We start from the raw sequence: 17,561 nt of genomic DNA on the forward strand, positions 1-17,561 counted from the left end.
GCTAAAAAATTCAGCATCAGCTCCATCCCCCCAATACCTTTAAAATAGAGAATGACATATCCTCACTGTGTGATTCAATTGATCAAATTTAGAGATAGGCAAAACTGACTAAGGAAGTTACCCTTGCTGAGGCAGGTGGCGGGGGCGGGTGGGGGGCTAGGTGGGAACCCAAGGTGACTTCTGCATGCTGGGAATGTTCCATGTCCTGATACGGGTGCTGGTTATTTATTGGAAATTTATCAAGCTGTGCATGTATGATACATGTACTTTAAAATATGTATGTTATATCTCAATGTCAAGTTTACATTTAAAAACTTTTTTAATCCTCAACCCAGGACAGGCCTTTTTAAATTGGTTTTAGGGACAGAGGAAGGGAGAAGGAGACAAAGAGAGAGGAAGAGGGAGAGAAACATCGATGCAAGAGAGAAACACTGACCGGATGTCCCCTCCCCCCCAACCCGAGTACGCACCCAGCAGGAATCAAACCCACGACCCCAGGAGCAAAGGATGACACTCCAAGCAACTGAGCCTCACTGGCCAGGCTAAAGTTCACATTTAAAAAAGGAAAAGGGAATGTCCTCGTAAGACAATAATGAAACCCCACCATTAGTTTTTCCAGTTTTATCTTTGGCATCCACACCCCATCAGGCAGGGAAGAACAGGACTGGCAGGGCGGGTACCACATGCAGAGTCGGATGTGAGTGGAGAATGAGGCCTCCCACTGACTGAGAGCTGGGGCTGCAGGATAATCCACAGCCCAGGAGCAAGACATGGCAGTATGTGGGGCATTTAATATTAACTTATTTCCTCTGAAATTTGGAGGTAACTATCAAAAATTAACTGGCTTGCCCCCTTGCCTCCTTTAGGGCTTTGCTCAAACATCCTCTTCGCAATGTGACCTGGCTCACCACTCTGTTTAAAACCTGCTCCCGTTCCACTCTTGCCAATGGCACACCTCTGTCCTTTCCTGCTTCATTTTCTCCGTAGCACCATCACAATCCAACTAACACCTATTTTTCTATTTGTTGTGTTTCTGTAGGAAAGGGATTTCTTTTCACATGTAATTTACACACAGCTGACCACATATAAGTGCACAGTTCTGTTCTGACACATGTAGGCTTCAGTGCAAACATGCCCCAATCCAAAGAGAGAACGCCGTCATCCCCCAGGTTTCCCGGGCCTCTCCCAGGCAGTCTCCACCCGCCAAGCACTGTTCTGGTTTCCGTTGCCACAGATCCTTTAAACTCTATTTAAGTGAAATCATACAATGTGTACTTTCTTTGTTCAACATAATGGTTTGATGTGGTTTCTTCCATGTTGTTGCCTTTAATCAGTAGTTTGTCTTTCTTATTGCCAAGTACTTTTCCAATGTATGATTATCCGTTTTCCTGTTAACAGATATTTAGGTTGTTTACAATTTTTGTCTATATGAATAAAGTTGCTGTGAATATTGTTGTACAGCCTTTAAGGATGATAAGCTTTCCTTTTCCTTGAATAAATAACTAGAAGTAAACGGCAGATTTTTCCCTACTTTGTTTATGGGCACACCCCCAGTGCCGACAGTGCCTGGCCCAGGATAGGTGCTCAATAAAAACTTGCTGAGGAGCCCTAACTGGTTTGGCTCTGTGGATAGAGCGTCGGCCTGCGGACTCAAGGGTCCCAGGTTTGATTCCAGTCAAGGGCATGTACCTTGGTTGCGGGCACATCCCCAGTGGGAAGTGTGCAGGAGGCAGCTGATCGATGTTTCTCTCTCATCGATGTTTCTAACTCTCTATCCCTCTCCCTTCCTCTCTGTAAAAAATCAATAAAGTATATTTAAAAAAAACAAAAAACAAAACTTGCTGAGGAGTGATGGCTCTCCATCGCCATCCCTCAGCTGGGAGAACTTCTGGCTAACACTGTACTGGAGCATTGTATGTGATTCACTGCCCTCCAGTGGCCAAGCCCAGCAAAGCCATACCAATTCCTGGATATCTTGCAAAGTTCTCACAATCTTTTCATTCTCTCATTACTCTAGATGTGTGGAATGCATATTTGGGAGACAAAGTGAAGACACTGGGAATATAGAGATGTTTACAAACAGTCTCTGGCCTCGAAGAATCATACAGTCTGGTGGCAGAGGGCAGGAGGGAAACACAGACAGTAGCTTGCATTGTGGGAAGCGCTACAGTGAAATGTACAGAGTTACTATGGAGAGTGCCACTGGGGGTGGGGGCCGGCGGGAAGTCTCAGGACAGGCTTCCAGGAGGAAGGGGAGTCTTAAAGGAGCACAAGGATTAGCCTAACCATGGTCAGCAAACCGCGGCTCGCGAGCCACATGCAGCTCTTTGGCCCCGTGAGTGTGGCTCTTCCACAAAATACCACGTGCGGGCGCGCACGTACAGTGCGATTGAAACTTTGTGGCCCATGCGCAGAAGTCGGTATTTTGTGGAAGAGCCGGTATTTTGTGGAAGAGCCACACTCAAGGGGTCAAAGAGCCGCATGTGGCTCGTGAGCTGCGGTTTGCCGAGCCGCAGTTTGCCGACCACTGGCCTAGGGGATAAAAGGATGGTGCAGAAGAAGGAATGATTTAAAATGTCAACGCAGGATTGCTGAGCTTCAGGGTGATGCAGGGCGTTGCTCGCCCAGGGCCTAGTACAACAGCTAGAGAACCTGGACATTTTCTCCTGTAGGTGATAGGATGCTACTGAGGGGCTTTAAGCCAGTGGTTCTCAACCTTCTGGCCCTTTAAATACAGTTCCTCATGTTGTGACCCAACCATAAAATTATTTTCGTTGCTACTTCATCACTGTAATGTTGCTACTGTTATGAATCGTAATGTAAATATCTTTTTTTTTTTAAAATTTAGGAACCTTTATTAAGCTGGCCAGCTGTCTGCAGGCCCAGCACTCCGCCAAAGCAAAGGCTGAACTGCAGCCTCGTAATGTAAATATCTGATATGCAGGATGGTCTTAGGCGACCCCTGTGAAAGGGTCGTTCGACCGCCAAAGGAGTCGCGACCCACAGGTTGAGAACCACTGCTTTAAGCGGAGGGGCTACATGGGCAAGTATGTGCGTAAACGGTGTGGAAGACGGGTTTGAAGGGGATGTAACTGGAGATGAGGAAACACACTTGGCCATTTCAGCAGTCCAGGCCTGGCCCAGACCAGTCATAGGATAAAGGGAGAGAGAAACAGCTTCCAGAAATATTGAGCACGTAAAATCACCAAAGCTTTGTAACTTACTGGATATGAAGAGTGAGAAAAAGGAATAATCAACACTCCTTAGCATTTCTGACTTAAGAGACAGGAAATGCTGCTGAGGGGAAGGGGTGGCTGGTATGGGGAGCAGAGGAGTCAGTCAAACACCGCATCTAGGAGCCAAGGGGAGGCAAGGACTGCCAGCTGTCCACACACAACTGTCCCCCTTCCTCCTTGGTGACAGGACCCCTAAGGGCAGTGGCCACCTGGGATGCAGACTGTTTTCCAGCAGCACTGCAGACAGTTACAGACATGAGATTAAGTTCGGATGAAAGAGACTTGAGCCCAAGCATCACGTACATCGGAAGTGTCCTTAAAGGGAAGGAGCAAGCCTTCCTCCCTTTCCTCCTCCACACAGGCCAGAACTCACGGCTACGCTGGGTCACGAGAAGGAAGCCATGCGCTGAGAACATAGAACAAGAGAAGGGAGCCTGGACCCCTGATGTCTGCGAGCAGCGTGCAAGCCCTGTACTAACCTCTTAGCTTATAATGTGAGAGAAAGCAGCTTTTCTCTCCTGCTGAAGGTAGCCCTTCCTAGGTGGGCATCCATGACAAGGGGGACTGTCATGCAGGGAACCGGGTGCATGTGACCAGTAGGGGAAAGCCTGCCCTCGGAGTTCCGGTGCGTTGTGCTTCTCAGCACCCTGAAATGCAAATGCTCCTGTGCGGCGTCAGGCAGAGGAGAGGCGTTGCTCCACGCCGGTCCATTTGCACCGAAAGAAATCACCGGGCTTGTCTCTTCCTTTGAAAACAGGACATGCCCTGAGCCCCTGTGTGATTTCCTCATATGTGTCACTTTAGTTGCTGTTAAGCAGCTTATTTTGGTGATGACCTCACTATCAATTACATGTTAACTTACTATGTTCAGAGCTAGATCAAAAATATCGTCTAAGTCCAAAGGCTTATAGATTACAGACTAGAGGTACTCTGCAGTCTCAGGGATCATAGTCCAGAGACGGTATCTCCCCGGGGTGACCCTCTAGCACGGTCACCCTGGACCCTGACACGGGCTTATCCATAGAGGCCCCTTCTGTCTGAGAAGGAAGCTGCCTGAGGGCGAGGCTGGTATGGACAACTTCTCTATCGACTCAGAGGATGTCTCAACTATTTTACAGAAAACATGACACAAAGCATGAAGCAAGTTCAGGTACTAATTTATGAAAGTGACAGGGAACAGATGGGGGAGGACGTAGGAGAGAGGCCAAATAATGTCCAGGAGGCAAGTGGGTCCCACAGCCCTACCAGGGCAGATCCTCCACGCTACAACTCAGGGAGATGGGCAGTGGGCTGAGGCTGCCAGGCTGCACAGGAAGCCGAGGGCAGCTGCCTGGCCTGATCCCTGAGCCCAGCATACCCAGGCCTCCTGAATTAGGGAGCATCATATCAGAGAGGTCACAGCAAAACCTTTCCAGCAGCTGCCTCATGAGGATCCGGCACCATTAGAGAAGGGGATAAGAGAAGGATTATTACTCAGAGAAGAGAATTATTCTTGAAGGCCACAATGTTGTATCTACTCCAAGAAAAGCCTTGAGGCTATAGAAAAATCTATATGCTTTGTTTCTTTGAAACATAATTTATATCCATCAACTGATGAGCAGATAAAGCGTGGTATAGCCACACAATGAAATATTATTGAATACTAAAAAGGAATGAAGTACTGACAATGCTACAGTATGGATGAAACAAAAATATGCTAAGTGAACTATATTTAAATAAAGGCTCCGGAACCTTCTGGTCATCTGACTCTGGGCAAGTATTTAACCTCTCTAATCCTTAGCTGGCTTATCTATAAAGTGGGGATAATAGTACCTCCTTCACAGGATTATTGTGAGGACTAAATAAAATTATTAACAAGGCTTTAGCCCACACATGGTAAGCATTCACATGTAAATAAACAGCAGCTATTATAGTTTTGTTGTCCCCCCTCCAAGTAAAGATGGGTACCGACGGGAAAGGCTCAGAGGTGTTCTCCATGTACTAACTGTACTGACACTCGGAGCTTAGACATCTGGAGATGGCTGCGCCAGCCATGCTAAGACTTCTAAGTGTCCGTTCCTGATGTTTGATCCCCCTTGCGTGCTCTGGAAGACTGTGTGTTTAAGAGGTGGCTGCTGCTCAGCAGAGTGTCTCACTAGATGCAAAGAATCACAGAGCTCAAGGAGCAAATCTATATGTATATAAAAGACTAATATGCTAAGTGTCCGACCATCTGACTGGTCACTATGATGCACACTGACCACCAGGGGACAGATGCTCAACACAGGAGCTGCTGAGCTGCAGTGACTTGGCAACGGCGGTTCTCAGGTGATGTACCCCAAAATCGAAGAGGAGGGAGCCTGATTCTTCGCAGGGCTGCACGATTCCACCTTCAGCTGTGGGTTATGTTGTTGCTAGGGCACTGTGGGCCCCAAATCTGGCTTACTGAACACTTGTGTTTGCGTTCCACACCCTGTACGACAGCAACTTTGCAGAGTGCCCTCTTGTACTTCGGGACCCCTCGCGGGATGACGGAGAGCCGGTTTTGGTCCGATCGCCACAGGCCAGCCCAAGGGACTCCACTTGTCAGAGGGATCCCGCTCACTCTGCAGACACCAGACACTGGGGAGGGGCCATGGGAGGTTGGCTTCAGGGTGTGTCCAGCCACCTTCTAATTAATTTCCTTTCAATGTGCATGAATCTGTGCACTGGGTCACTAGTCTATATATATAAGACCCGAGCATGCAAATAGACCGAACGGCGGAACAACCAATCAACCAGTCACTATGACGTGTGCTGACCACCAGGGGGTGCACACGGAACATGGCAGGCGTCGGCAGCAGGCGGCAGAGTGCGGAACATGTAGGGTGGAACAACCCGCTGCTGGCGCTGGCCCCAATTGCTCTGCACCGTCAGTGGGTGTGAGTGGGGCTGGCGCTGTCAGCACGTGGGAATGGTGTTGGTGGGAGCAGGGCTGCCAGCAGACAGAGGACCAGGGGGCTGCAGTGGGAGGGGCTGGGCAGGCGCAAGGAGGATGCGCCAAGACCCGCCCCTGTGCCCACTGCAGCCTCGTGGCCCACAGTTCCTTTCAAGGTGCACAAATTTGTGCACAGGTCCCTAGTTAATAGATAAAGCATTAACACTGCCCGAAATGCCAAGGCCTTTTGGGATTTGTCTGTCTGTACCTTACAAAAGAGAGTAAATACTACGTACTCTCTTTTCTTGAATTGCTTTTTTGTTGTTGTTAATCCTCACCAGAAAATATTTTTTTCACTGATTTTTAGAGAGAGTGGAAGGGAGGGAGGAAGGGAAAGTGGGAGGAAGAAAGAGAGAGATAAATATTGATATGAGAGAGATTCTTCGATTGGTTACCTCCTGTACGAGCCCCAATTGGAGTTGGGGATTGAACCGGCACCCAAGGTATGTGCCCTTGACTGGGTATCGAACCTGTGATCCTTCACTGCATGGGTTGGTGCTCTAACCACTGAGAAACTCCAGTAAAGACTGAAGTATGTTTTTATTGCTCTTCAGAAAGAGAGGGGAAAGGAGAAAGAGAGGGAGAGAGAGAAACATACATTGGCTGCCTCCTGCACACCCCCTACTAGAGATCAAGCCTGCAACCCAGGCATATGTCCTCACCTGGGAATTGATCCAGGAACCTTTTGGTGCATGGGAACCAACCAACTGAGCCACACCAACCAGGGCACATGTACTCGGTTTTAAGGATAATGCCAAGAGCTGAACTTTTATCTACTAGGATACTAAATCCCTAACTTATCCTTTAAAGACTAACTCAGAGCTTCCCCTTAGGTTTTCCTGTTGGAACTGCTGTGTAATGATTATGTTTAGAAGACACAGTCTGATAATAAAAGTAAACTAAACATTAAAAAAAATGCTAAGTGAAAGAAGCCAGACACAAAGACCACATACAATATCATTCCATTTTTATGAAATGTCCATAATGGCAAATCCAGATAGCAGTTGCCTAGGGGTAGAGGGAGATGGGGGCTTGGGGCTGATATCTCAGGTGATATGCTAAAATTGAATGTGGTGATGGTTACACAACTCTATATGTATACTAAAAACTATTGAATTGTATATTTTAAGTGAGTGAGTTGTATGATATATGAATTAGCATCTCAATAAAGATGCTACCAAAAACCACCACAAAACTTAATTTATAAATTCACCACAACACCCATAAAAATTCTAAAGAGTTCCCTATCTCCTGAATTTGGCAAGTTGGTTTTAAAGTCCACCTTGAAGAAGAGCCAAGACAATTTTTTAGAAAGGGTGATGAAAGAGACTGGCCCTAGAATAATAATAAAATATATTATAAAGCTTGAAAATCCAAGCCACGAAGTACTTGCATAGAAATGGAGATAAATGGGAAAGAAATAAGTAGAACTATGTAATAAAGGAATTTATATTATATTATAAAGAGGGATTTCACATTAGTGAAGGGAAGGATGCACTATTTATAAATGGTGCTGAAAAAATGAACTATCCAGTTGGAACAATAACTTTAAATCTCAATTCCCACCACACAGAAAAATAAATTATTAATGAAATTTAAAACGCTAAATGTAAATCCAAACCCACAAGAGTGTTAAAACATAGAAGAGTATTTTTAGAATATTGGGGTGGGGAAGAAAGGACTTCCTAAGTAAGATACCAAATCCAAAAGCCATAAAGGAGGAGACATTTCCTCCTCGTCCTCCTCACGCTCTGCAATGACAGGTTTACTTGTTGGTGGCCCCACCCTTACCCCCTTTTGGAAGGAAGGCACCACAGGGCAGGGCCTAAGTCTGCCATCTTAGTCACTCCTATCCCCTGGCACAGAGTAGGAGCTCAAGAAATACCTGTCAAAAGGACTATATAAAAATTAGGAAGTTCTATATAAGGAGATACAATACACAAAGTTAAAAAACAAATGATGATCTGGGAGGAAAACAATATTAGGTTGAACCATATAAAATTCCTGTGCAGAACAGATAAAAAAATGGTTGAATATTAGTAATTTTGTGTGGTTCAATCTAATATTTTTAAAGCACACCAGAATAAATATATCTAATCTACAAAAACCTGTTATAAAAGAAGACTAAAAATCTAATAGAAAAAATTGCTAAAAGATTTCAACAATCAGTTCACAAAGAAACACACACTAATACACATAAGATAAACAACCTCGCTGATGAGTAAGTAGAAATAAATCTGAAACATAAACCACGATATACGTTCCAGATTTGTGTAACACAATTCAACTAAGAGGCTCAGTTTTGCTAAAGATGTGAAGAAAAGTGCACTCAGCCCTAGCCAGTTTGGCTCAGTGGATAGAGCATCGGCCTGCAGACTGAAGGGTCCTGGGTTTGATTCTGGTCAAGAGCATATACCTTGGTTGCAGGCTCGATCCCGACGGTGCATGATGGAGGCAACCAATTAATGAGTCTTTCACACATTGATGTTTCTCTCTGTCTCTCCCTCCCTTCCACTCGCTCTAAAAATCAATGGGAAACCCAGATAGCCTGGCTCTGTGGTTGAGCATCAACCTATGAACCAGGAGCTCATGGTTCGATTCCCGGTCAGGGCATATGCCTGGGTTGTGGGCTCGATCCCCAGTGTGAGGTGTGTAGGAGGCAGCTATCAATGATTCTCTCTCATCATTGATGTTTCTATCTCTCTCTCCCTCTCCCTTCCTCTCTGAAATAAATAAACTCAATAAAAATATATTTTTAAAAATAAAAAGTATATTTAAAAAAATAAAAATCAATGGGAAAATATCCTCAGGTGAGGATTAACAAAAAAAGAAAAAAAAAGTCCTATCAAAAGAAAAATAAAGAAAAGTGCACTCAAACATCAGTGGTTGGAATATAAACTGGTGTCAACCTTTTTGGAGTGAAATTTAGTAGTACCTATTTGGGATGCTCTTGGGACTAGCAATTTCACTTCTAGGGACTCTCCTTCAGATAAATATAGATTTTAACTCAAAAACACAGGGAAATATGTACAAGGATATTCATTGCAATGTTATTTATAACAGCTAAAAAGTGTAGATAATTTAAATGTCCTTCTATAGAAGAATTGTTAAATAAACTACAGTAAAGCCTTATTATGAAAATAAATATAACTGCTAAAAATGATGAGGTGGGGCAGATCTATATGTACAGACTTGGAAAGGAAGCCAGGTTTGTGAATGAAAATAAGGAAGACAGAAAAATATGGATAGGTTGATCCCATTTTTCCAAATGCAACAACAAAGAAAATAGTACAAGCAGTTTATCCACACGCAGGAAAAGTTCTGGAAGAATGCACACCAATGATCACTAGTAGTAGTTATCTCTGGTGGGGGGAGGGTAATAACACTTCTAATTGTTTTGATTTTTTAATGAGCATATACTTCTTTTTTTCTTTTTTTATTAAGGTATTACATATGTGTATGAGCATGTACTTCTACTACAATTTTTTTTTTAAGGCAGAGAGCAATAAGAAATGTGCTTGCTACCTGCTTTCAAGCAGAGAATGGAGTAGAGGGAGCCATTAGAGGTCCAAGGACAAGTATCTGAAATGAGATACCACCGAGTCATATAAAGAGCACAGGTATTGAGGTCAAAAGACCTGGGTTTGAGTTCTAAAAGCTCATTAAATCTCTGAACTTTGGATTTCCCACCTGTAAAATGGGCTGATACACCTACCTTAAAGATATATTGGATCCTGGCTGGGTTGGAATATTGTCCTGTACACCAAAATGTTATGGGTTTGATACCACTTGGGGCACATATGGGAGGCAACTGATCAATGTTTCCCTTTTACATCAATGTCCTACTCTCTCCCCCCGTCCCTTTCTCTCTAAAAATCAATAAGAAATAACAACAACAACAAAAGGAAGATATTGATTTTTAAAAAGAGAGAGACTGGGGCCTAGTAGATGAAATCAGGTATGTCAAAGTACTTTGCAAATGGTAAAGTGCTTTAAAAATCAGGGTGACATTCCTGGTTGGTAATAGCAAAGCCCCTACCTAGGTATGGAAACTGGAAAAACAAGGGCTAACACTACAGAATCCTAAGGGAAAGAGATACAGATGGGAACAGATGAGATGTATCAACCAACTAGAATGTGTGGACCAGATCTGGACTCTAATTCAAACTGTTAAATATATTTATGAGAATCAGGAAAATTTAAATACTGTTGTCTATGAGATTATATTAAGGAGTTATTATTACTTTTTAGATGTAATAATTGCATTATGGCTGTGGGTTTTTTTCATTATTATGTTCTAGAGATACATATGAAAATATTTATGGATGAAATATGATGCTTGATATTGAGATCAGCTCCCAAATAATTCACAAAGCTGAGGGGATGGAGAATGAACAGAGGTACAGATGATACAAGACGGGCTGTTGAAGTTGGGTAACAATTACATGGGGATTTGCACATTATTTTACCTACTTTTACATATGCTTAAAAAATAACATAGCTAAAATGTTCATAAAAAATGAATGGGCCCCGCCTTCCTAGGTCTAGGAGAAGCGAATTGGAAGTGTGCTGCAGAGGCGAAACAGCTAAGGAAGGCTTGCCACAGAAGCCCATGCTGCACTGCATAAACACGGTGGGTCAGCAGGGGGCGCTGACAAGCCAAATACCAAGATCAGAATGCAGTCCTAGCAAAGAATTGCAAGCAGCAACCAAAAAAATCCCATCAGTTGCATTGCTCTTAAAAAATTAAACACGCAGAATTAAGATACTTCCAATAGCTGACCTATTAATGTGAAGGGAAAATGAAAAGTCCTCTAGCAAAAGCTTTATTGAAACGCTTCTGGTGGCTAAATTTTACTAGTCACGTTTCTGCTTAGGATCACCTGACAGAGTGGGCAAGAGTGACCTTCCACTCTGACTCCAGTTCTGGTTGCTTCTAATTCAGGGGAACCAGAATGATGTCATTCTGTTGTCATACTTTTTAAAAAACTATTTATTAAATTGACTGGGGTGACAATGGTCAACATAAACACATAGGTTTCATGTGTGGATTTCTATGTTACAAGATCTGTATATTGTACCATGTGCCACCACCCAAAGTCAAATCTTCTCCTGTCACCTCATATTAGGACTCCCTTTACCCCATACCCCCTTCCTTCTGGCAACCACCATTCTGCTGTTTGTGTTCATAACTTTCAGTTTTGTTTGTTTTTTCCCTTGAAGTTTCAGTTTATATTCCACGTATGAGTGAAATCATATGGTTCTTAGCTTTTCCTGTCTGACCTTTTTCACTCATGTTGCCTTACAAAACACCATCCCTCTAAGTCCCTTCAGAAAACCTGAATAGGACAAATCAAGTGAGACATTTCTTAGCCCCTCCCATGTCAAGGGTCTCCACTCTAGTCCACTTCTCATTACCCTCCTGGCCCCTACAATGGTCTCCTCCAAAACCCACAATTACCCACCCCCTTTCCCCTTATTCCAAGTCTAAAAAAACAAAGTCCTAGTCCTAGCTCTGCCACAAATAAGAAAGCAGGGAATCTTACAACCCATCTGTGAGGTGAGCAGATTGGATGGATGGTTTTCTAAGAACCTTTTCAATGTTCTGATCCCCAATGAGCTTCTCTTTAACTAAAAGAACAAAGCATCAGGCCATGACAGATGGGTTTTCCTTTGAACCTCTAAGCACAAGTGACTAAGGAACCAAAAAGAGAGGAGCATCTTCAAATCCTTTCAAGACTGTGCCTGATTTAGGCCTGGCCAGGGGGGAGGCTTGGGCTGCAAGTAAACCTGACTGCCACCGTGACATCTAATCACTCTACCCAAAGTGACAGGAGTCCAGTGGGGCCAGAGGTGGAGAAGGAAGGGAAGAAATCAAGGTGTGGTGCTCTCCTCAGTCCATTCCATTACCTCAGCGTGAGCTGGATTCTGGTGCTACAACCTTTCCCCTCTATGTGGACCCTACGTGTCCACATCCCGCTACTGAAAAATAGCATGTGGCCCTAGTTTGGCTCAGTGGATAGAGTGTCGGCCTGTGAACTGAAGGGTCCTGGGTTCGATTCCGGTCAAGGGCACGTGCCTCAGTTGCAGGTTCCTGGCCCTGGTCCGGGGTATGCCAGAAGCAACCAATTGATGTGTTCCTCTCACATCCGTGTTTCTCTCTGTCCCTCTCTCTTCCACTCTCTCGAAAAATCAATGGGAAAAATATCCTCAGGTGAGGATGAAAAAAAAAAAAAGCATATGAACCAAAGTGGGAAGTCCTATATACAATCTAAAATTCTAGCTTTCATGGATGAGGGCCTGTGCTTCAAACAACTTCAAAATAACCCTAAAATGATTCCAATTGAATCATCAAACCATCTGTTTATGACAGAACATACCAATTTGGTCATTCTTGTGACAAAGCAGGTCTTTTTAGGTGAGATTTGCAACCATTTCAAGAGAGAAATTTCAGGCTGCTATTGCCATTAAAATAGGCTTAGCTGTGGCCCTAGCCAGTTTTCTCAATGGTTAGAGCATCAGCCCACGAACTGAAGGGTCCTGGGTTCGATTCTTGTCAAGGGCACATACCTCGGTTGCAGGCTCCAGCCCCGGCCTCACACTCCAGTTGGGGTGTGTATGGGAGGTAACCAATCGATGTGTCTCTCTCTCACACTGATGTTTCTCTCTGTCTCTCCCTCTCCTTTCCACTCTCTGAAAATCAATGGAAAAAAATACACTTGGGTGAGGATTAAACAACAACAAAAAACAGGCTTAGCTGTGTACTCTAAAGTCACTGTCCTTTCTCAGCAAGACATGCCTACTGGCTGCACTCGGGAAAACAAACACACCAAAGATGAGAAAGAACAATAGCTTGTTCAACTTGGTACTCATGCTTCTTACCCACATGTTCTGAGAGGAAGACGACAAAGAACGGAGTGACCAGGTCATTAATTCCCTGGACATACCCACTGGCAGGGTGTCGGATGGCCCAAATAAATAGAATTCTTTCGAAGATCTAGGAAAGAAAGAGACATGACTGTTAAACCATGGGGATACACTCCGTCCCTCCATTTACCTACCTCACAATTCATCCTACAGTTGCTGCAGAATTTTTAGGAAACTTTTTTAAATACCACAAGACGAAGTATAGAAATATACAAGGTTTCTAAGACACTAATTGTTTTTAAGTAGAGGTGGATACTTCTTGCCCTTTGTCTTCTCAGTATCTAGTTACTGTGATATTAAATTGGGCAAAAAAAAGGATGGTGACCCAACGGCTTAGAAAAAGGTTCGCAATGATGTCATTGATTCAGGATGCTGTTATTCAGAACGTCTAAGTTCTGATGCTTCTGGTAAACCCTTTTTGTCATTACAGGATGTAGATAGGAAATACCTTCTCTACCGCCCTCTCCTTTCTCCCCGCTGAGACAGAAAAAGATCTAGTGATAGATGATAAATGCAGGAAGTCACTTCATATATCAGGATGCAACCCAGACATTTGCTAGGGATAGGGAGTTAAATAAACCAAATTCTATGGATTCCTACAGCTGGGAATCTGAGAACAGAGAAATCAGCCACAGCCTCCATGGAAAAGCCTCTGGGGGTAAGCATATTAGCCACAAGAGGCCAGAGGCTTAGGATGGGGAGAAAGAAGAGATCTTTATGGTTCCGTCACAGAGTCTGGCCCTATCCCACTCACTCAGCTACACTCCCCTCTGCTTCCATTAGGCCCCCTGAGCTTTCCCCGTCTTCTTTCAGCCTGCTAATACTCCCTGGCTTCATCCCACTGACCACAACTCCTAGGCTCGACATGGACTGTCCATGTCTCTACGAATCACATGGAGGGTGACAGAGGTGTCGGTGACGTACAGAAGGACAGGACACTACAGGGCCTCCATAGCACATGGGCTTGCGGAGCCCTAAACAGTCGGCTCTGGGGGCAAATTGAAGAGGCCCTCTCAGAGGTCAGGCAGAGGGACAGATAGCTCCGAGGGAGAACGGTAAAAAGGAAACGGTTGTGTGGTTTGTAGTGGGTTAGCTAGTGGAGGAGAGAGGTAGAGCATCTGTAGGTACGTGCTGAGCCCACTCCGCAGCTGGCCGAGCTGAGACACTCCCACTGTCAACACTCCTGCACTCCCAGGGGTGAGAACAGAGCCCGGTGTGGGAGGCGCTGGCCTCTGCCTCTGCTCTACTTGCCCACTTGCTCTCTGGGGCTGGGGGAAGGGCATAGTGTCCTCCTCTGTGTTGGACCCAATACTCTAGTGGGCGCCAACCTACATTCTTTCCCCTCTGCTGCTAAATGACCCTAGACACTGTAGGCCAAGCTACCCACCATGTACAGGAAGATGCCAAGGATTGTCTACCCCACTCTGACTCCTCACACCTCCTGTGGCCTGTGTCTGTCTGGATGTCTCTGTTAACAGCTCCTCCAGGTCAGTCCTTCTGAAGGACTAACCAGGCCTGGACTCCACACTTCCAGCACCTTGTGAATACACAAATCCTGGTGAATGGCTTTAACACTGGCCAATCCTATAGTAAGGACGGGACGATGCAGACACACTCACCCTGTACCAGTGAAGATGTCAGAGGTGGAAACTGAACAGTATTCTGGTTACCACAGGAGACCATGGCATTTTCACTATGAAACAATTCTGGGATGATCTGGTTTTGCAGGGAGGAGAGGAGAGGCTAATCCCTGAAGGTTTTTCTTCACCTCTTCTACCAGTGTGGGTAATTCTGACTTATTCTAGTTAATGCTGATATGCCTTTTACTAGTAAGTTTGCAAAGCAAGTCTTTCAGTATTCAGGGTTACTCAGTTCTCTGCTCCCTAGTTAGCAGTTTACTCTATTTAAGAGGACTTGTCGGCTGGTGTGGCTCAGTGGTTGAGGTCAACCCATAAACCAGGAGGTCACAGTTTGATTCCTAGTCAGGGCACATGCCCGGGTTGCAGGCTCCATCCCAGTAAGAAGTGTGTGGAAGGCAGTCAATAAATGATTCTCTCTCATCATTAATGTTTCTCTCTCCCTTCCTCTTTCTGAAATCAATAAAAATATATTAAAAAGAAAATAAAAAGAGGTCTAAAGTCTGCTAGACAGAAAGGTGATTTGAGAAAAGTTGAAAAGACTACAGTTTGATTTTCTTTCTTTGAATTCAGGTTCCACTATTAGGAGAAGCCTTTTATACAAGCTACTTTCCCTGTCTCCAAGTTTAGAGTAAACATGCACAGGTAGAAGTATCTGAACGTCCCCAAGTCAAAACGGGGAATAAGCAGAGCTGATTTGTAGGAAACTGTACGGGAGACACAGAGGGATCCTGAATGGGTTTTTAGCTTCCTCTTAGCTCTTACGGGTAAAATAATGGTATCAACCTCAAAATCTTCTTGATGCTATTGGTAAGTCATGAGGGTTCCCCCAGTACATACCCAAAAGAGTATAAAACAGGTCCTGGCTGATTTAGCTCAGTGGTTAGAGTGTTGACCCACAGACCAAAAAGGTTGTGGGTTCGATTCCTGGTCAAGGGCACGTACCTCAGTTGCAGATTCAATCCTTGGCCCTGGTTGGGGCGCGTGTGGGAGGAAACCAATTGATGTGTCTCTCTCACATCAATGTTTCTCTGTCTCTTTCCCCCTTTCCTCCACTCTCTAAAAAAAACTAATGGGAAAAATATCCTGGGGTGAGGATTAAAAAAATATATTTAAAACAGGGACTCAGCCAGATATTTGCCTGCCCATGTTCATAGCAGCATTATGAACTGTCCACTGTAGATGAATGGATCAATAATATATGTTATATAAATCCTATCTAATAAAAGAGAAAAATGGTAATTGGCGTACGACGATACCCTTTTCATTGGCTAATCAGGGCTATATGCAAATTAACTGCCAACTAAGATTGGCAGTTAACTGCCAACAAGATGGCGGTTAATTTGCATATGTAGGCACAATGCAGGGAGGCGAAAGGGAAAGCAGGAAGAAGCCCCCTGCCACTGACAGTGATCGGAAACCCAGGGGGGAGCTAAGAGCTGGGGGGCAGGGCAAAGGCGGCCCTGGGGCCGCCTTTGCCCTGCCCCCCAGTCACGATCGGAGAATCAGGCGCCTTTGCCGCCCTGGCCAGTGATAGCAGGAAGTAGGGGTGGAGCCAGCAATGGGAGCTGGACACGGTCAAAGCTGGCAGTCCCGGGAGGTAGGGGTCCCTTGCCTGGGCCTAAAGTGGAGCCCACGATCGCGGGGCCGCTGCAGCTGCGGGTCCCCGCTGCCCGGGCCAGACACCTAGGCCAGAGGCCTCAGGCCTGGTCAAGGGGCCGATCCGGTGATTGGTGATCGGAGGGTGATGAGGGTCAACTCCTCTGGCCGAGGCATCAGGCCTGGGTGGGGGGCGGAGCCAGGGATTGGGGGGATATGATGGTCCCCTTGCCCAGGCCTGAAGCCTGGGTCAGAAGCGTCAGGCTTGGGCGGGGGGTGGAGCAATCGATCAGAGGGAGATGGGGGTCCCCTGCCCAGGCATGATTCCTGGGCCAGAGGCCTCAGGCCTGGGCGGGGGCCAGAGCCAGTGATCAGGGGGAGATGGGGGTCCCCTGTCCAAGCCTGACACCTCTGTCAGAGGCGTCAGGCCTGGGCAAGGGGCCGGTCCTGCGATTGGAGGGTGATGGGGGTCAACGCCTGAGGGCTCCCAGTATGTGAGAGGGGGCAGGCTGGGCTGAGGGACACTCCCCCCCACACACACCCAGTGCACGAATTTCGTGCACCGGGCCCCTAGTACTAGTATAATGAAATATTCATCCTTAAAAAGGAAGGAAGTTCTGGCACATGCTATAATATGGATGAACCTTGAAGATATCATACAAAGTGAAGTAAGCTAGACACCAAAGAACAAATATTGCATGATCTCACTTATTACATGTACTGAGAATAGTCAAATTCATGAAGAAAGAAAGTAGAATGGTGGCTGCTGGGGAATAGAGAGTTAGTTATTGTTTAACTAGAGGCCCGGTGCATGGATTCAGGCACCAGTGGGGTCCCTCAGCCTGGCCTGCATCCTCTCGCAATCTGGGACCCCTTGGGGGATGTCAGACTGCCACTTTCGGCCCAATACCTGTAAGCTAGGCCCATGGGGAGTGGGCCTAAGCGGGCAGTCGGACACCCTTAGCGCTGCCATGGAGGCGGGAGAGGCTCCCACCACGCTGTGCTCTCCAGCCGTGAGCTCAGCTCAGGGCTTCTGGCTGAGCAGCGCTCCCCCTGTGGGAGCACACTGACCACCAGGGGGCAGCTTCTGCGTTGAGTGTCTGCCCCCTGGTGGTCAGTGCGCATCATAGTGACCGGTCCTTACACCTTTCAGTCGATTTGCATATTAGCCTTTTATTATATAGGACTAGAGGCCTGGTGCATGAA

The 17,561-nt window shown here is 45.7% G+C and overlaps 1 protein-coding gene across 3 annotated transcripts in view; it reads right to left on the reverse strand.

Moving 5' to 3' along the window:
• Nucleotides 1-17,561, reverse strand: part of TBC1D22B (TBC1 domain family member 22B) — an 82,692-nt gene that overhangs the window by 24,987 nt on the left and 40,144 nt on the right. For 2 of the 3 annotated variants that reach the window (XM_059701821.1, XM_059701819.1), the window contains exon 8: nucleotides 13,075-13,189. In XM_059701821.1, the coding sequence (XP_059557804.1) occupies nucleotides 13,075-13,189 (115 nt within the window). The remainder of the gene's footprint in view (nucleotides 1-13,074; nucleotides 13,190-17,561) is intronic. The other variant, XM_059701820.1, reaches the window with a different exon arrangement.

This window comes from Myotis daubentonii, chromosome 6 (assembly GCF_963259705.1).
Source record: "Myotis daubentonii chromosome 6, mMyoDau2.1, whole genome shotgun sequence".
Lineage (NCBI taxonomy): Eukaryota > Metazoa > Chordata > Mammalia > Chiroptera > Vespertilionidae > Myotis > Myotis daubentonii.